Below are 21,377 nucleotides of genomic sequence, written 5' to 3' on the forward strand. Positions count from 1 at the left end.
GTGCAAATTGCATGGAACCCGGCAGCTCAATGACCATCAACTTTTCTACTGAGGCTAGATGTAGGAGGACATATCTGTATCAAAGTTGCCAATTCTATTCATTGACATACAGTAGCACACTTGCTCCGGATGTGCCAGTCACATGGACCTGGGACATTCTTCAGGTTAGAAAAAAATATGGCTTGGAACGTCTTCTTTAGGCTCAGACCAGGCATACGGTCAGCCTATTGAAGACCTCTATAGGAAGCCTGCTGATGAATAAAGCTGCAGACGATAGCTTGCATGGCAACCAGATACATTATAAGAAGAACACCTTTCCTTTCAAATTCAATAAAATATGAAGTGTTAATGCCGATTCATAGCCAACAGAGAAGTAGCGCGTGGAAAGCTCTACAGAAGCGGATGCGCCATCTTACCTCTTTTGGACACTGATTCTTGCACGAAGTCCAGAGATTCTTTTCTATATCGTCGGCCAAAGTCATCTTTCTAAAATAAAGAAAATACACTTTAAACAGTTGTTTAATGTAAACTGTCAATCAGAGCGATATCCTGCAGTTATTCCAGCCACGGACATTTCAGCACTAGGATGTTACAGAGAAACAGAACACCGTCCCATAATTGCCTCATGCTGCTGCAGTGTTGCCTAGACAGAAGGTTATAGATCCTGGGAGCCCCTGAATGGGTGCGCTGGCTACCATAAGACGATCTGAATATGGCCTCAAATAACAAAGCCCCATGATAAACATTACAGATTTTTGTTCCACGTGGCTCGTGGTCACATTTTTTTGAAGCCTTGTAGACTTTTTTTTTGTTCTTTTAGCAATAACGCCTTTGAACCAAAAGGACAGAAATGTCGTGTACACTATCAAGCTAACCAAGCATTAGATACAGCTGATTTATTGACAAGGGTAAGACATTTATTTTATTTTTCATTGGGGGGGGGGGGGTTTTGTTTTAAAAATACATCTAATGAGAAAAGCACATTTCTGTTGGCTAATAAGACTTTATGAGGGCAATGTATGAATTCGGTATGTGTGAGAAGTGTGCCAGTGAAGAAGTTGCCCATGGCAACCAATCAGAACAGAAGTAACATCTATAATTTGCATACTATAACATTCTAATGAGCAGCTGGTTGGATGCCATGGGCCCAGTTCTTCACTGGCTCACTTTTCCTTTGTTATCACTGCTGCATACAGCTGCCCCAATGTTCTTATTGCTGTAATCTGGATCTATAAAGAAACATGGCAATGTGGGATGAGCTCTACATACATGCACTCGATGTAAAGGCTGCTGATCTTGCAGTGGCACTTGGTCCTGATCATCTGGACACACGGTGGGCAATCTCCCGGATGGCATGGCAGGCTACATTGATGAGGACAACCAGATGGTCTGTGTTTCGAACATTCTTCTTCACATACAAAGCACTCTGGGCCACACTAGGAGATCGAGAAATCATAATCATCAACAACAACGCACAGCAATAAAAAAATGTCAATCAATTTGGAATTTTGTCATCAATATCCTACATTCCTGGATTATTACAGCCCAAATCAGATCCTCCCCATCTTCCTAACTTACAGCAAAAAAGCCAAGTGGTTAACTAGAAAACTGACCTTTATTAGGGATGGGAACGGGGAAGGGAGAAGGGAAAGAACGCTTGCTGTTGGACAATATATTTTGTACATGGTGAGAGTCAGACACAGGGTACAGTTCCCCAAGGTACTCGATCATGCCCTCCCTCTGCCACCTACAAACATGTTTAGTTAAGTAAGATGTTCCCATTGTCATGGTTTGAGAATTTCTGACAACACAGCCATAGGACTGCCAGTCCCGGTAACATAGCCTCCCACACCGCCCCTCTGCCCAGCAACAAGGCCATTTACCACTGCAGATGGATGGCAAGGGTGGATTTAGGGTGCAAGTCCTTCCATAGCCAGGAATGAACTTCCAGCACTTTAGATACCAGTATGCAACAGCAGCTCACACTGTTTTCTCTCCTGCTTACTGCTGTCTGGTATGAGAGACTATTCAGTAATCTTCTGACATGAACACACAGGGCAGAGAAGCCACTTATTGAAGGTAATGTTGGCAACCTGATAATAATACATATTATCAGAATATATATATACACATATACATATATATAACAGAGCAGGGTAGTGAAAAGATCAGTGTGGTGTAACCACCCTAATCTCACAAGGAGTATCTTCAATGGCTTAGTATTGGTTCAGTAGCTTCACTGCTGGGCAGAGATGGGTGGGAGAAGAAACTATATTACAGTGTAGTTTAAAAAAAGGGAAATCCTTTTGCAATGACCGACCTCTTGTGTGATGGGAGACTGTTTCTCTCTTAATGTGTCATGATACAAGCAAGTTACAGCTTCAGAAAGTGACTTTTGTCTGTTAGGTAAGCCACAATTTCCATGTAAATATATCAGCAACTGGATAACAACTATAATGCACGCCCAGAACCTATCAGTATGGATTCGGAGAAACATTCAGCGACAGATGTATAAAAAAAAAAAAAAAAAGAGTACACTTGAGGGTGATAAATGTCCAGTCAATGAGCTCCTAACTGTCATTATTGGGCACAGCCTATAAAAGAACCATTAGGGGCTGATTGGCTGGATGTTTATTACCCTTGCGTTTATCTATTTTTAAGGCTTGACACATCTGCCCCTCAGTGGGCTACACTATGCTGCGAACCAGGCGTATAATCAGCGGGACATGGATGTCTATTTTCCGACTTCCTTCCCATTCAGGACATGGTATCAGCAGATCTAATATAGAATTTGTTAGGATAATCCCTATCTGCTGCTGGATTATATACTTTGTTAGGAACAGATAACCCTAAACTGAAAAAAAAAAAAAGGTTCTTACCTTTTCTCTGTCATTATTTTTCTCTGTGACCTTATGACATTCTCTTGAGCAGGAATGATTGCCACAAGCCAGCGAGCGTCCACATGTTCTTTTACATGAAAAGGGGCCAGCAGCATGACACGGCAAGGGACTCACCTACAGAGAAACAAAAGCATTCTTCTCAGTTATCGGTTAGCCTGTGAGAGGCGTACGTACACATGAAAAAGGCAACATGTCCTCAAACAGAATGAAAAAAGCTAGTGTTCATTCTAGCACCCGCTATCTTTGAAAACCCATGCAGTTCCTCTTCTCTGCCTGGGGTGTCACTGTCTGCTGTAGTGCTTCTAGCACAGTGTGGTCTGTATATCAGCAATGATATGCAAACCAGACCTGTGCTAGAAACACCATAACAAACAGTGACACCCCAGGCAGGGAAGAGGAACTGCATGGGTTTTCAAAGATGGCGGTGCTAGAATGAACACTAAAAGCATATAAAAAAAACACAATTACAGCTGTAAGCATATGGTTATTTACTAAGCTGCATGGCCTCTAACATACACTACATGGTAAGCAGACAGTCTCCTCGCATACACTACATGGTAAGCACAGCCCCCCTCGCATACACTACATGGTAAGCACAGCCCCCCTCGCATACACTACATGGTAAGCACAGCCCCCCTCGCATACACTACATGGTAAGCACAGCCCCCCTCGCATGCACTACATGGTAAGCACAGCCCCCCTCGCATACACTACATGGTAAGCACAGCCCCCCTCGCATACACTACATGGTAAGCACAGTCCCCCTCGCATACACTACATGGTAAGCACAGTCCCCCTCGCATACACTGCACGGTAAGCACAGTCCCCCTCGCATACACTGCACGGTATGCACAGTCCCCCTCGCATACAATACATGGTAAGCACAGTCCCCCTCGCATATACTACATGGTAAGCACAGTCCCCCTCGCATACACTACATGGTAAGCACAGTCCCGCTCGCATACACTACATGGTAAGCACAGTCCCGCTCGCATACACTACATGGTAAGCACGGACCCCTTGCATACACTACTGGTAAGCACAGTCCCCCTCGCATACACTACTGGTAAGCACAGTCCCCCTCGCATACACTACATGGTAAGCACAGTCCCCCTCGCATACGCTACACGGTAAGCACAGTCCCCCTCGCATACACTACTGGTAAGCACAGTCCCCCTCGCATACGCTACACGGTAAGCACAGTCCCCCTCGCATACACTACTGGTAAGCACAGTGCCCCTCGCATACACTACATGGTAAGCACAGTCCCCCTCGCATACACTGCACGGTAAGCACAGTCCCCCTCGCATACACTACTGGTAAGCACAGTCCCCCTCGCATACGCTACACGGTAAGCACAGTGCCCCTCGCATACACTACATGGTAAGCACAGTCCCCCTCGCATATACTACTGGTAAGCACACTACAAGGTCAGCAAAGCCACCAGGAGCACGCTACAAGGTGAGCACGGACGACCGGCATATGCTACAAGTTGAGTGCGGCCAACCGGCATAAGCTATAAGATAAGCATGGCCTCCTTACTTAAACTAGATATAGGTATGGTCTTCACTCTGGTACAGTTCTAGGAAAGCATGGGGTCTAAGTCCTATTTGTACACAAACTCAATGACTTATGTATAAATATGATGTATGGGGGGGTGAGCACAGGCATAAGCAAAATTCTGTTCATGTGTATAGCGGGCCATGCGACTTTGCTTGCAGCCCCTGTTAGTCACATTTGGGGCATGTAGGGGGCGGTGCATGCCACAACAATGCGTGAATGGTTTAGGGTCTGAATTGTTGGACACGGACTCCCTGGGCCCAAGTGTCTCTAAGGGAAAAACATTGGGAGCCGGTGCTCGATACTTTACCTGTTTCCACCTTGGATTCATCCCTTACATTTTCTAAGCTAGTACGCTATCCTTTTACAGCTGTTTTGTTAAAGTTTTTTGTGCAACTTCAGAGATATTGTATAATGTTACTCTGTTATTAATCCTCCCTTTTGGACAAATTATTATATAAAACATGAAAAGAATACAGTATTGCCTTTTAAATGTCAGGCATATGATAGAACAGAGGGTTCTAATTGATCTTACAAATATTTCTGGAATATATCCTTTCCAAACAAAGGAATATTTCTTACATGTGTAAGTATATTGAGATGTATTCCAAATGCCCTTTTGATACATTACAATGAATAACTTAATATCTTAATAACCAATTTATCTAGCTGCCGTTGAAAACTGGTTACAAAATCCTAAATGCACAATAAAGACAGCTGAATTAGAACTGAATGTGTGAAAGGGGTATGCCATATATTGCCAGAAAAACCGTATCATATCACACAACAGGCTAATGAATACCTAAAGATTTAACCAAAAGGGGACTTACTTGTGCAAGTACTGTTTTAATAAATTATATTTAAATAACAAGTCAGGTAAGAATTTAACAAGTTAAGAACATGAACTCCTTTTCTTCCTTCCTCCATAGTCAACAAAGGGATTATCCTTGGACGTCACAAAGCGACTCTCCTAAGGAAAGGGTTGCTCCAGAGCTTCATAGAAGACCCTACGGTGTTTGTGGAGACTAAGATGTCAGGAATAGAATTGAAGAAATGTGTGGACGGAGGAACATGTAGCAGTCTTACAAAGTTGTGCTGCAGAAGCACTGAGGCCACCAGAAAAGTACCCATAGCATACCTCCCAACTGTCCCGTTTTTCACGGGACTGTCCCAGTATTTTGGGGCAGTCCAGCTACCTGTCCGGTGCCGCCAGTGTCCCGCAGAAGTCCCCCCAGCCTGAAGGGAATAGACGCTGTGCGCATGTGTCTCTATTCAGCATTTCAGAATGGAGGAAAATGGGGCGTGGCCTGAGGACGCATCATCCCATGAGGCCACTACCCCTTTTAATAGACCACATCCATTTTTGGGCACTCGCGAGTGTCCCGTTTCCAAGATCCAACATGTTGGGAGGTATGCCATAGACTGAGTGGAATAAGTTCCGCAGTGTACGCATGGCGGATGGCCAAATAAAGCCATTTAGCCAAGTTTGTTTGGTAGCCAGCCAGCCCCATTAGTGAAAACCATAAAAGTACAAAACGGGAATAAGAACTGGCAATATCACTGGTGCAGTCCACATAGATCTGCATGGCCATCACAACATCCAGAGACCTCATCTGGTAAAAAAAAAGGTAAATGAAGGGCTAGGACCACAACCTCCTCATCGATATGAAACCAAGAAACTACCTTTGGGAGGCAACTTAACCGAGACCGAACAACTATTTGGTTGAAAAAAAACCCCACAAGGTCCGAAACCCTTCAGGATGGAGCAGTGGCCAAAAGGAAGACCGTTTTACACATGACCTAGTGACTGTACACTGAGGGGGTTATTCTGATTCACTCGGAAAGGCACAAGAACTCTCTAATGGACAAAACAATATGTGCTGCAGGTGGGGCTCATGTAAGGTGTAGAGAGAGTTAGATTTGGGCGGGGGGGGGGGGTGTACTTCAAACGGATATCTATATTGCAGTGTAAAAATGAAGCAGCCAGCATTTACCTTGCACAAAAACAATAAAACACCCAAATCTAGCTCTCTCTGCACATGTTAAATCAGCCCCACCTGCAGTGCATATGGTTTTGTCCATTAGAGAGGGATTTTGCCTTTCAGAGTGAACCAGAGTAACCCCGTTGAGTCTAAGGGGATGATAAAAGAGCAAAAATAAGTCCCTTGGAGCCACAAATGGGGGCTATATGTGGAAAACACCCTGAAAGAAAGTCCGAGCAGGAGGCATAAACAATCTGTTTCTGGAAGATCACAGAAAGAGCGGAAACCTGTACCTTCAAAAAAGAAAGAAGGAGATCCAAATCCAGAGCCACCTGAAGCAAGGAGAGGACTTGGAAAGATGGAGAAGCTCATAAGAACCACATACTAAGCTTGTTGAAGCCAATCAAAAGCCACCAGGATCACAGTGCCGCCTTCCAGTTTCAATTTGTGGAGAACCCATGTAATGAGATATGGAAGGAAGGAAGGAAGGGGGGCGGGGGGATGTACATTAGATGGAATGCCCACCAGAAGAGCTTCAAGGTCCCTGGTGTGAGAGAAGTACCTCGGCAACTTGTACAGATATGTCATCAAGTCTGCTGACAATACAGCTCACCTCCTTGATGGCGCCTTGACTGTGAGTTCCGACCTGATGGTTGGTGTAGGCAACCACTTTTGCTTTACCGGACTGTACTTGGAGGACCAGAGGATGCTGGAGAAGTGGCTGCACTAGAGAGAGACTTTTAGAGCGCTCGTTGTTCCAGAATAATGATCAGAAGCAGGGAACCACCTTACATATCCCTTCAAGGCATCCTACTTTGGCCCTCAGTGTGTGGTGGAGGGGCTGGCTGAAGTTGCTGACCCGCTTGCCATCTCTGCAGACCCAGGAACAAAGGGCCACTATAGGACGTCTGGCACTGCCGACTCAAAAATTAAAATAAATAAATATTTACAGTAGGTGCTGAAAGACAGCCACTGCCCAACTCCAGTTGAAACTGACTTATTTCCTTCGGTGTCCGCCGAAGATGATGAGGGCACTGACGTCCTGTGACGTTAACCGCCCGCCCCCGGCAGGCATCGGACCGCTTGCAATCCTGTGGGAATGCCCAGCAGATTCATGGGGTCGCCCATCAAAGGATGGCCATTCCCATGTGCAAGCCCTGTTTCCGCCCACATCCGCCGCTCTCCGCAATGAACGTCCCGGCGAGTGTGTAACTCGGGGTCTGCACATGCACAAATAGGTGCTTGCGCAAACACTTAAATATCGGAACGGGACTGAATTCGGCCCATATTGTGTTTACTGGGCCTGATTCAGGTCCTGTTGTTGTAGCAGGGCACGACGCAAAGCACAGAAGTTTATGCATTTGCGACATCCTAGGATGCAGCTTGGATCAGTAATGCATGAAGGAGGTGTGCGGCCTTCTGTCTCATACGAAAGCTATCACTGCAGATTCCTTGTCCAGCAACACTACTCCAGCACCATCTCAATCAGGCCCATTGGTAATAACATTCTCCATTTCTTTGTATACTGCCTACTCTTACACACAAACACACCATACATACATAGCGGAGACCCAAGTCCATTGTGCTTATACAGCAATTTATGCTATTTGTATATAAAAGAGTAATGCTTACCTCATGTTTGCCAAGACATTCCCTGGGGAAAACAAAAAGAAACCTTTAGATATGCATGATTAGGCATTTAGTTGAAATAAATATCATCATAAAAACCTATCTGTAACAGCAGCACGTATGACATACACTGCATCAATGATGGGCAATAATTTATTATGATAGGTGATCCTTGGTCCAAGCACATCACCTTTGGGGTAAAGCAAAACTAAGATCAAAGCACTTAGAACACGCTCTTCTTCAGCTTTGATCTTCGTGTTGCTACTACTGACGACTGTGTGACAATGATCTGGTAAACGGTGCTCACAAGGTGGGATAAGATTTATACACGATGAGCTTCGCTCACGGCATGATGGGAGCCTCACGTTACTATTAAGATTCTCAGCCTGTGGTTTCCTCATTACATTGTGACGCTGTCTCTGGCAGTGGGAGCCCTCATTAATGATCACACTGGTGGACTGGTTACAGTTCCACTCATGATTAGCACACTCATCTCTCCGAATACGCAGCGTGTTGTCAACACACCATTCACCATCATTTTTTCTGTTCCTGTTCAATGATGGATGACTTCAGTTTTTAAATGAAGACAGAATATCATGCACGTAAAAGCATGGGAAATGATGCAAGAGGGCCATATGCCACCACTGTTCCATAGGAAACAATAGGCGCTACCCACCTCTGAGGAATATCACTGCCATGTCACAGCTAGGTAAAGTTGTGGATATAAATGTATACTGAGAAACCCAAGGGGAGAATATACAAACTCCGCACAGTTAGGGCCATGGTGGGAATCGAACCCATGACCTCAGTGCTGTGAGGCAGTAATGCCATTACACCACCCTTGCTGTCCCATATATTGATTAGTTGACTGTTTTTTAAATCCCAGCTATAACCAACTTTTTGTTTTATAACTTTGGGTATCCATGTAATAAGTTGTACTTTGTGTTAGAGCCAGTGATGTATAAGGGCAGAAGGGGACAGACTGCGTCTGTTACCATTAAATCACAGATCAGAGTCATGTTCCGCTTGTCACAGAGAGACGGCCAGACATCTCATCACCATAAAACACCCTCCCCAACAGGAAGTAATAAATACATGCAAAGGATATTACTGTAACATGAACCCCTGTCTCCTAAAAGCAGTCCCCAATGTGTAGCATAATAGAAAGAACATGTAGAGAATCAGACACTTGCCTACAACAATGGCAAATGTAATGAAAATAGCAGCCTTGCATTGGAAAACAAGAGCGCTGCCTTGGTGACCGCCGCATGTTTACTGCTTCATTTCCAATCTAGTTTTCAGGTCAGATAATCTGTGGCGGACATCAGTAGGTGATACAGTGAGCAGAATGCGGACTTGCATGCCATTTAAATATGAAATGCCTTTGGAAGGTCTTTGTAATAACAAGGACAGGTTATGACAGGTTGTAATAACAGTAGAGGGGGGGGGGGGGTTTCTCTGTGCATGCGCGGTCAGCTAGACTGCCCTGCACGGCGGATAATTCTAGGCGGCAGGGCAACCATCTTTCTGGCTAGCTATGGGATGTGTAGTCCACAGGCCACAATGAGCTACTGACATTTTCAGAAGGCAGTATCTGCGTGGATCACTAAATCAGGAAGGCTTTGCATTGCAGACATTAGTAAATCGGGCAGCATTGGATTCCCCGTAGAAACATATGTGGAATGTGGCTGACCCCTGAAAAAAGAAATGGTCGCAAATAACCCTGACCCCCCCCATGCTCAAGTAACTGACATCCACAGGCATATTCACAACTTAAGGGGTGTACACATGATCTTGGCAGGAGACTTTGGGCGGTATTCAATGAGCCTGATTCGCCATGTTTTTATGGCGAATTTGTGCTGTTTGGCGAATTTCTGACTAAAACGGTGAATCACCCTATTCAATGACCACATGGCGAATACATTTCAAGGTTTTTTTCACCATGATTCACCGAGTAGCAATCGCTATCTTTTTATGGTGAAGTGGAATGTGAACTTTTAAAATAAAGTGTTTTGTTTTTTACATTTGGTGTAAAAAAATCAGGAATTTTATTCTGAGGAGGGGCATGCTATTTTTATTCATGTGCTGTAAGCACATGAATATATATTTAATTTAAAAAAAAATATATATATATATTTTTTTTTTTTTTACACAGCAGCCAGCAGGGGGCGCCGGAGCCGAGCCGCTCATTACATATTCATATATTCACTGCACCCGATCGTTACGATCGGGTATAGTGAATATACGCTCCCCTGCTGGCACCCCCGGGGGGCAGCCTGTGCTGCCTGGCACCCGGGGAGCCCATCTAACCCCCACAAAGTTCTGGGGCAGGCAGAGAGACTACCATCTCTCTGCCTGGCACCGTCCACAGGCTCCCTGCGGCAATCGCCGCAGGAGCTCATATTCGCCAGTCAGGGGCAGCGAGCCCCTGACACGTTGAATACCGGAGCCCGCCGGCTCAGGAACGTGGCGAATGTGCAGCGAATCCTAAAAAGGATTCGCTGCACCTCGCAGGTATTCACATTGAATACCGCCTTTGACTAGATAGTCAAAATCTCCTAGGTTAGCCAAAATCTCCCTGCTTTTCTCCTGCTTAGCCAACAGCGTCTAGCAGAGATTGCTTTAGATCATGGGTCTTCAACCTGTGGCCCTCCAGATGTTGTGAAACTACATGTTCCAACATGCATTGCCACATTTTTTCCTATAAGAGCATGCCAAAACTGTCAGGGCATGCTGGGACATGTAGTTCTACAACATCTGGAGGGTCACAGGTTGAAGACCTGTACTTTAGATTGACTGCAGGCAAGGAAATTTTGACTAGATCATAGACTATCATTACTTAGACAAAATCGCTTAGCCAAAATCTCCAGTGCATCTACTCAAAATTGGTCATTGGCCAATATCTCACTGTGTGTACGGCCTTTACTTATAGAGGTCACCCGATCTGCCTAATCTAGAACTTTACCAGCATTGTAAGCAAAGCACAAACCAACAATATTATCTATGTTTAATCACACTTATAAGGCTCAATACAGTATCTTGTATTATTAGGAGAGGAAATGCCAGGATGTAGTGCCATAAGTACTTACGTTGGTATGGGGACTCTACACGGCGGGCAGGGCAGTGCAGTCTGGATAAAAGCAGGCTCACTAGGCTTCTCCCATGGGCCGGCTGGTTGAGGCTGCCCAGAAACATTGAAAATCCAGGTCATAAAAAGATTCACGTTTCCCAAATTTCTATCTACTCTAAAAAAAATTGTGGTTTCCGCAAAATCCTGCAGATTCTCAATTTATTACAATTACCAATTACCGTGCTTCTGCACTGAACTTTAACCCTTTGAGTGCCAGCATTGCTGTAAGAGATGTGCAAAATATCTGGTAAAGATGCCAGGGCCGTAGTGAAAAGGTATGAAACACTTACTATACTGCTGGTAAATGATGTGAAGGCAATTCAATGAAAATTAGTTATTGTTAGTGGATATTTTGCACATTTCTGACAGCAGCATTCAGCCATCATTCACTCAAGAGGTCTAAAGTATTTCACTAAAGTTACTGTACTACATTTAGGGGGAGATTTTGTCAAAGCTTGGGGAGCAAATACTAACCAATCAGAGTCTGTCACGTCACCAGCTGTGTTTAAAAAATAAATAAATCATAATCTGATTGTTAGTACTTTGTCTCTCTCCTCATTTTGTTCTCAGAGCTTTGACAAACTCTCTCCTTTATTATTTAAGAAAACATAAAAAAATAAAAAATAAAAACACCAGTTGCTAACTGGAACAACCATCTCTCTGCTGCTTAGGCAGTCTGTAAATGTCAGGTAATATGCATGCTTAGGACACAGCTGGTATACCACTATACATGTGCCCTAAGAATAGAGCTCTCCAAAATAAGCTTATAATAATGAGAATCTTCATTTCAGATTATCTACTTCAAGTCCATACAGCAGAGAGGGCGAGGGCATGGGACAGGCAGCAGAGAGGGCGACCGCAGGGGATGTACAGAAGAGAGGGCGGGGGCAGGGGACAGACAGCAGAGAGGGCGAGGGCAGGGGACAGACAGCAGAGAGGGCGAGGGCAGGGGACAGGCAGCAGAGAGGGCGAGGGCATGGGACAGGCAGCAGAGAGGGCGAGGGCATGGGAAAGACAGCAGAGAGGGCGGGGGCAGGGGACGTACAGAAGAGAGGGCGGGGGCAGGGGACAGACAGCAGAGAGGGCGAGGGCAGGGGACAGACAGCAGAGAGGGCGAGGGCAGGGGACAGACAGCAGAGAGGGCGAGGGCAGGGGACAGACAGCAGAGAGGGCGAGGGCAGGGGACAGACAGCAGAGAGGGCGAGGGCAGGGGACAGTCAGCAGAGAGGACGAGGGCAAGGGACAGACAGCAGAAAGCACTGGGTGGGGGGCTGGATAGCAGAAAGCACTGGATGGGGGCTGGATAGCAGAAAGCACTGTGTGTGTGTGTGGGGGGGGGTGGATAGCAGAAAGCACTGTGTGTGGGGGGGTGGGGGCTGGATAGCAGAAAGCACTGGGTGGGGGCTGGATAGCAGAAAGCACTGGATGGGGGGTTGGATAGCAGAGAGCACTGGATGAGGGTGGGGATAGCAGAGAGCACTGGATGAGGGTGGGGATAGCAGAGAGCACTGGACAGGGGGGCAGATTAGAGAGCACTGGTGGTGGGGGGGGGGGGGGCTGGCAGATTACAGAGAGCACTGGGTGGGGGTGGATAGCAGAGAGCACGGGGTGGGAGTGGATAGCAGAGAGCACTGGGTGGGGGGGGGGGGTGGATAGCAGAAAGCACTGTGTGTGGGGGGGTGGGGGCTGGATAGCAGAAATCACTGGGTGGGGGCTGGATAGCAGAAAGCACTGGATGGGGGGTTGGATAGCAGAGAGCACTGGATGAGGGTGGGGATAGCAGAGAGCACTGGATGAGGGTGGGGATAGCAGAGAGCACTGGACAGGGGGGCAGATTAGAGAGCACTGGTGGTGGGGGGGGGGCTGGCAGATTACAGAGAGCACTGGGTGGGGTCGGATAGCAGAGAGCACGGGGTGGGAGTGGATAGCAGAGAGCACTGGGTGGGGGGGGGGTGGATAGCAGAAAGCACTGGATGGGGGCTGGATAGCAGAAAGCACTGGATGGGTGCCTGGATAGTAGAGAACACTGGGTGGGGGGCTGGATAGCAGAGAACACTGGGTGGGGGGCTGGATAGCAGAGAGCACTGGATAGCAGAGAACACTGGGTGGGGGGCTGGATAGCAGAGAGCACTGGGTGGGGGACTGGATAGCAGAGAACACTGGGTGGGGGGCTGGATAGCAGAGAGCACTGGGTGGGGGACTGGATAGCAGAGAACACTGGGTGGGGGGCTGGATAGCAGAGAACACTGGGTGGGGGCTGGATAGCAGAGAGCACTGGGTGGGGGCTGGATAGCAGAAAGCACTGGGTGGGGGCTGGATAGCAGAAAGCACTGGGTGGGGGCTGGATAGCAGAAAGCACTGGGTGGGGGGTGGATTACAGGGAGCACTGGGTGGAAGGTGGATTGAAGGAGGGAGGGTGGGGGGCTGGATAGCAGAGAACACTGGGTGGGGGCTGGATAGCAGAGAGCACTGGGTGGGGGCTGGATAGCAGAAAGCACTGGGTGGGGGCTGGATAGCAGAAAGCACTGGGTGGGGGCTGGATAGCAGAAAGCACTGGGTGGGGGCTGGATAGCAGAAAGCACTGGGTGGGGGCTGGATAGCAGAAAGCACTGGGTGGGGGGGTGGATTACAGAGAGCACTGGGTGGAAGGTGGATTGAAGGAGGGAGGGCAGCTGAATAGCCTCAGAATTACTTTTTAATTAACAAATAACATTTTCAAAAATTACTTGCATGTAAGTAAAGGAAAAGAGGTGAAAAACTAAACAATCCCGGGATTCAAGTTTGAGTACTGGTAATCCTGATATTACCGGATTACAAAATGATTTTCGCACTGGAAACCCCTACTAACAGGTACCGCTGAGCTGCTCAGCATGAAGCTGGACCTTATTTAGTTTGGCCACCTAAATGGGTTGCCAAATTACACACTGATCCAGTTTCTCAGCCAAGCAAAAGGAACAGTGCATTGGTATTATAGCTCAATTAGGGATTTGTGATAGCCTGTCTCATTGTCTGATCTCTAATATTTACAGACCATAGCCAAGTTCATAAATAAAAAACATCAAAAGGCAAGCTCATACACACAACAAAACACAGCGTAACCATGAGTATATTCATGGGGTGCACAAATAATAATAACATAGCCCTACCGAAAAAAGAGAAACCACTTCTAACAGTAACGCCACAATTACCACAAACATATGTATACTTAGTACATTTCATCAGTACATGATTCAGAACGAACCGTGTCATAATCACGGGAAAAATAGCCACAAGAAAGCAAATTATGGTGTAATCACAGTAAAATACATAATCAGAGATGAAAACATCAAAGTAAAAAATGTAGAACACAGAAATATGTGAAAGTCCCAAACACATTTACAAGGAAGGTGAACAGTGAATATCAATCTACATACACAGGAACACCAACTCATATCCATAGCAAGAAGACACGAAAATTAGAAGTGCAAATGTGAAAAAAACATGAAGGAAAAGCAATAATGGCCACATCCCATCGCAATGATAATAACAGCATCATAACCACGCCACAGTCAATACACTGCGGGGGGACTCATTACGCAGAATGGTAATGAGATCAGGGGCCAGATGCACTAAGCTTCAAAAGTGATAAAATGGAGAGTGATACACAGTCAGCCAATCAGCTCCTGTCTGACATTTTCCAAACACAGTCTGTGACATGGTGGCAGTAAGGAGCTGATTGGCTGGCTGTTTTTCACTCTCCACTTTTGAAGCTTATTGCATCTGGTCCACAGAGACTGTAGGATAAAGACATAAACAATGGTACTTGACTGAAGACTTGCCACTATAAGCAGGAGAACAAATGCTCTCTACTGATGAATGACTTACCAGGCCTTTCTGTTTAACAAGAGCCTCATCATGGCAGGCGATAGGGCAGAGGTGACCACACTTCTTCAAAGACTTCTGACATATCTGTCGGCATGGTGGACATGGACCAAAATGGCATCTGTGTCGTTCTCTGACCTCATGGTGGCAAGTAGACGGGTGACTAAATGATGGAGACATACAAACTAGTTCTGTACATAGAGTATTGCTGCGGGAAAAATACTAAGAGCCAAGCAAACCCAGAAAATAAAGAGCGCAGAAAACATTCTTCCTTGAATAAATGCCACCATTGTGGAACAGGTTCTGCATTTTGTGTTCTCCAACACCGTATGGCGCAAGATAAACCAGACATGTGGCATAAATGGTTCTAGATTGTTTGTTTTGGTTTGTTAGAAAATAATGTGAAATCTTATATCAGTGCCAAAGAAACAGTTTATAATATACAGTCACAAGTTTAAGTGATGCTTTCTATAAGGAGCACATACACGGCCTCTACATACCTGCACACCTCCTTGCACCGCGGTGGCTTGGTGCTACGCTCTCTGCCGCAGGGAACAGTCAGTACTGTCTTCCCACAATTACACTTCACATCAACTGTCTCAGGACACGGGTAGCAGCTCCCTGCATGGTACACAATCAGTTAATATCTTTAAACCGATATAAAAATCAGAGGGCTCCGATTTCACCATAGTAAACTACTAACTCACCTTAATACATACATAAATAACCGGGTTATGGTTCATGCATTGCTCAGTGCATTCAAACTTGCAGTCCAACATCAAGGTATCCCAGTTCACTGCAAGTCCTACTCTTAAGCCCCCATATTGTTAATGACCCCCCCCCCCCCATATATAATACACATACATGATTTTACAGCACGAATCATGTCTAGGAATGGGGTGCACACCCGTTATTTGTTTAAGCAATATGGTCACAGGAAACTACACCACAACCATCTAGGAGTGGGGAGTGCAGTGGAATCCTGTAGGTGTATCTCATAATATATACCTATGTCTCTATATTATATGCCATACAGTTGTGTTCTCACATGCTGCAGTCACTCAAACAGCCCCCTCTCAATCTGCCAGGTCCCGTGCAACTCTGCTAGCATTGACCAACTTGTTTACATCTTTTTCACCAAATATTCAATGTAGTCCCAATTTGAGTCTGAGGGGCAGATTTATTAAGCTTGCTGAAGTGATATCACCAGCGAATCAGCTCCTACCTGTGAAGTTAGAGGCTTGGTTTAAAAAATAACAGGTAGGAGCCGATTGGCCGGTGATAAAAACCAGACACTTTATTACTTCACCGAGCCTAATAAATCTACCCCTGAATCTAGATGCACAGTGCAACGGTGCAGTGGCCTCTGCTTTTTTTTAGGTTTCATTGTGGTTCGTGTACAGCTTTATTAACTGTTGCATACCAAATTGATCAGCAGTCTGTTAGTGCCTCTTAGTTGCAAAACATCGAGGACGCATTTTTGGGAGAAACGATGCCAGACACCAACAACACAGAACAGATCATTCGAGCAAAGTGTCATGTGTATCACAGTATTGGGGTTAATTGGTGTGTGTGTGCTCGGGCATTAAACTACAGACTGAAAGGGATAAAGGACAAAGTATTTGGGTGTAGGGAAGTACTTCACCACAGTCATTTCATCCAATATGCACAGATATTTAAAAGTAACCATGGCAACCACTAGTCCATCCAAACTTGATTTTGAAAGTTTCCTGCATTGGGAAATGTGCTTACACATTTGTACAGAGTATCATTCAACATTTCCAGGATGTCTTGGGACGGTGGGATACACGGCTGCCAGTTAAATATACCTTTTCTTTCTACATTAACAATCAGCTATCAATGTAGAGTAAACTGATAGCACAAGTGTGATATTTCATATACCGTATTTATCGGCGTATAACACGCACTTTTTTCCCCCTGAAAACAGGGGGAAAAGATGGGTGCGTGTTATACGCCGATATGCGTGCTATACGGCGGTAAATACACCCGACGGTACCTGTATTATATAATAGGTGCGCGCCAGTGGTGTCCAGGTGTGCAGAGCCAGATTAAGGTCTAAATGGGCCTGGAGCTGAAAATGATCAAGGGCCTATTATGCACAATAATAGGGGTCGCGGCCAGCACCTAATGATGTGGGTGGCGTGATCAGTGTTCTGGTTGGGTGATCTGCTCATGGGTGTGTCTCTATTTGTGTAAATACTTTCAACTAATTATATATGCCTGGGAAAGGCAGGGGGCTGGCATAAGAAAAATGCAGGGAGATATATTGGCGGGGGCACTCCAAAGGTGCACCCGCAGGACGCCAATGTCCTAAGACACTTGCAGGGTGAGTCGGCACTCTAGTCATGCATTTCAGTGCATGTCTTTGTATTCTGTTTCTCCTCTTCCTGTGACTAATGTCTCCCACCTGTACCTTCCTCCCTCTAGTGTCAGTGCATGTCCTCTTGTTCTGCTGCTCCTATTCCTGTGAAGAATGTCTCCCACCTGTACCTTGTTAAAACCCTTGATATATTTGAAAGTTTCTATCATGTCCCCCCTTTCCTTTCTCTGCTCTAAAGTATACATATTAAGATATTTTAGTCTTTCCTGGTACGTTTTGTGATGTAGGCCATGCACCATTTTAGTTGCCCTTCTTTGTACAGTCTCAGAAGGATATAAATACATTAGAGATTGTACAAAGAAGGGCAACTAAAATGGTGCATGGCCTACATCACAAAACGTACCAGGAAAGACTAAAAGACCTTAATATGTATACTTTAGAGCAGAGAAGGGAAAGGGGGGACATGATAGAAACTTTCAAATATATCAAGGGTTTTAACAAGGTACAGGTGGGAGACATTCTTCACAGGAAGAGGAGCAGCAGAACGCCGATGTCCTAAGATACTTGCAGGGTGAGGCGGCACTCTATTCATGCATTTCAGTGCATGTCCTCGTATTCTGTTGCTCCTCTTCCTGTGACTAATGTCTCCCACCTGTACCTTCCTCCCCCTAGTGTCAGTGCATGTCCTCTTATTCTGCTGCTCCTCTTCCTGTGAAGAATGTCTCCCACCTGTACCTTGTTAAAACCCTTGATATATTTGAAAGTTTCTATTATGTCCCCCCTTTCCTTTCTCTGCTCTAAAGTATACATATTAAGATATTTTAGTCTTTCCTGGTACGTTTTGTAATGTAGGCCATGCACCATTTTAGTTGCCCTTCTTTGTACAGTCTCAGAAGGATATAAATACATTAGAGATTGTACAAAGAAGGGCAACTAAAATGGTGCATGGCCTACATCACAAAACGTACCAGGAAAGACAAAAAGATCTTAATATGTATACTTTAGAGCAGAGAAGGGAAAGGGGGGACATGATAGAAACTTTCAAATATATCAAGGGTTTTTAACAACGTACAGGTGGGAGACATTCTTTACAGGAAGAGGAGCAGCAGAACACGAGGACATGCACTGACACTAGAGGGAGGAAGGTACAGGTGGGAGACATTCTTCACAGGAAGAGGAGCAGCAGAAAACAAGGACATGCACTGACACTGGGGGGAGGAAGATTCAGGGGAGATGTGAGTAAGAATTACTTCACAGAAAGAGTAGTTGATAAGTGGAATAGCCTACCATCAGAGGTGGTAGACGCAAATACAGTAGTACAATTTAAACATGCTTGGGATAGGCATATTTATATCCTTACAAAAAAATAAGGATCAAATATGGTTTGAGGTAACATGTTTAAAAAAGGGGCAGACTAGATGGGCCAAGTGGTTCTTATCTGCCGTCAAATTCTATGTTTCTATGTTTTTATGTCTTAAAAACAAATACTGAAAACCGAAACTTGGTAGAAAATATGTCAGCACCTTTTATGTGATAACCTAAGTTTACCACACCATATACCCCTTATACAAATCATGCAACACAATAGTAACCCCTTATACTGTACTCTTACACATTATGCCACATGGAATGAGACAAAATTCACACCGATTGAGCAAAAATTTACACTATGGCACACAGATTGAGTCAAAATTCACGTTATGCCACACAGGTTAAGGCAAAATTCACATTTTGCCACATGGATTGAACCAAATACACACTATACCAGGCATATCCAAACAGTGGCCCTCCAGCTTTTGTGAAACTACACATCCCAGCATGCCTTGACATAGTTTTAGCATTCCCCAATTGCAAAACTGTGGCAATGCATGATGGGACTTGTAGTTTCACAGCTGGAGGGCCATAGTTTGGACATGCCTGCACTATACCAAACAGATTGAGCAATAATGCACAATATGCTTCATAAATAGGGGCATTGCGCGCCAAAGGCGCACATTAAAAATTTACACCATAATGCCCATTACATGTTAAGCCTCACACCATAATCTCCATTACGTATTATGCCAAACACCATAATGCCTATTTAAAATTATGCTACATAAGTGTTGCTTACCTACATGTTCATTGCCAGGGGTTCCATGTTCATTGCCAGGGGTTCCATGCTCATTGCCAGGGGTTCCATGCTCGTTGCCATGTGGGATTACATGCTCATTGCCAAGGGGGAATACATGCTCGCGGTAACTGGGGGACAGTCGCCGCCGGGCAGAAATTACAGCCATTAAGAGAGAAGGGGGCTTCCCGGCTGTATTCAGAGCACTGCATGTCCCGGCTATTTGAAATACCTGTAATACCCCTTTCATACCAGAAAATGCAGGGAATATGGTCCCAGGATCATGCAGGGACATTCTCGGACTGGCCCCTTTTACACCAGCCTAGTCCCTGCATTTTCTGGTGTGAGGGGGAGAGAAAACCACCCCCGCCCCCCTTTAAACAACAGCTATATCTTCGTAACAAACTGACCCATTTACATGTAGCCTTCAAATGATTTTGGTCCCGTGAAACTGGGCCGTTTGGTTCCAGAGAAATCTGTCCTCAAACAACATGAACAGCCATGAAATTACATTTCAGAAATTAAAAAATACCTGCAATATCTCTAGAACCAATGAACCCATATAGACCAGGTATCAGATTGAAGGCCCGGCGATTTGGGTTCGACTGAGATCAACCTCGAGTTTCTGTGATGCTGTAGGGGGAACTGGCAGCCGTTGGAACCGGGTGGAGGTCGTAATTAGCGGGTCCCATGTTATCCTATGGGGAAAACATTCCAGGTTTGCCTGGCGGTATCTCCGGTTCCCGGGGGGCTAGCAACGCAGGGCTGGTCTCGTTGGAAAGCCCTGACCCTCAGCTACAAAATGGGCCTATTTAAAGAGTGGGCCTGGAGCTATAGCTCCATCAGGCCCATTGTTAATCCGGCTCTGCAGGTGTGCACCACTGGCGCAGCACCTCTACCCCATACCTCCGATCAGCTCCAGCCCAGTCCCCCAGTCCCCCGGCGATCGGAGCTTCCCCGATCCCCCCGGCCCGCCTGTCACTTTACAGTGACGTCGGCGGCAGGCTCGGGGGGACTCGGAAGCGCTCAGGCACCCGAGTCCTCCCGAGCCGCGAACATCCCCCAGCCTGCCGCCGACGTCACTGCTAAATGTGACAGGCGGCTAGGAAGGGGGAGAGAGGCAGCAGGTGCTGGTGCTGGCTGAAGATCACCGGGGGGCATATGGCAGTTGGCATCCACCTATGTACTGGTGTTGGGTCTTGTTGAGTTATGTCATCCTGCGATAGTCCTAGGACAGTGCAACTCACTCTGCACAGTCATAAAGCTAAGACCAAGCCAAAAGGAATCTTCAGGCTAGACATACATTATGCTCTTACAGGTAGAGAAAGATAATTGAGCAAGCTCAGTACCATGGGAGCGGAGGCGAGGGGGGGGCGGGCTGCTTCTAACCTTTGAGTTACCCTGAGTTACCCTTAATTTGCTTCAAAGTTTTTATTTAGAAATTTAACTTTTTTTCCTGAGATTTCCCTTTTAAAATGAAGGTGCGTGTTATACGCCTGTGCGTGTTATACGCCGATAAATACGGTATATAAAGACGCAAGTGCCCCCTGATAACCTTGCCTATGACACTGTATATTTATAAAGCCTCATGCAAAATCTGTCATTTTACTTCTGTATTTTGCTTCTTCGTATATTTCAATCAGATTAGCGGCGGACTGTCAGTTACTGAGTTATCAAATACCACCATAGACTTATTTTGCTGGTTATCGCAGCGCTCATCCTTGTGACCTTTACAAGAGATCCCATTATTACCTGTGTCGCATTTGAAATGCAAATGAAAGCAAATGGCACACAAAGACTCATACAGAATCTTCACATTCATCATAACCTTTCCAATGATCGAGATACACAGTACCAGGCATTC

General features: G+C 45.7%; 1 protein-coding gene across 1 annotated transcript in view; it reads right to left on the reverse strand.

The window, feature by feature from the left end:
- NFXL1 (nuclear transcription factor, X-box binding like 1) overlaps positions 1 to 21,377 on the reverse strand; it is a 102,598-nt gene that overhangs the window by 29,889 nt on the left and 51,332 nt on the right. Inside the window, exons 13-19 of the mRNA XM_083167932.1 lie at positions 15,563 to 15,683; positions 15,066 to 15,225; positions 11,161 to 11,252; positions 8,075 to 8,096; positions 2,880 to 3,014; positions 1,270 to 1,436; positions 417 to 486 (exon numbers count right to left, since the gene is read on the reverse strand). Coding sequence (XP_083024058.1) covers positions 417 to 486; positions 1,270 to 1,436; positions 2,880 to 3,014; positions 8,075 to 8,096; positions 11,161 to 11,252; positions 15,066 to 15,225; positions 15,563 to 15,683 — 767 coding nt within the window. The remainder of the gene's footprint in view (positions 1 to 416; positions 487 to 1,269; positions 1,437 to 2,879; positions 3,015 to 8,074; positions 8,097 to 11,160; positions 11,253 to 15,065; positions 15,226 to 15,562; positions 15,684 to 21,377) is intronic.

Source organism: Crinia signifera, chromosome 1 (genome assembly GCF_055691185.1).
Source record: "Crinia signifera chromosome 1, ASM5569118v1, whole genome shotgun sequence".
Taxonomy (NCBI): Eukaryota; Metazoa; Chordata; class Amphibia; order Anura; family Myobatrachidae; genus Crinia; species Crinia signifera.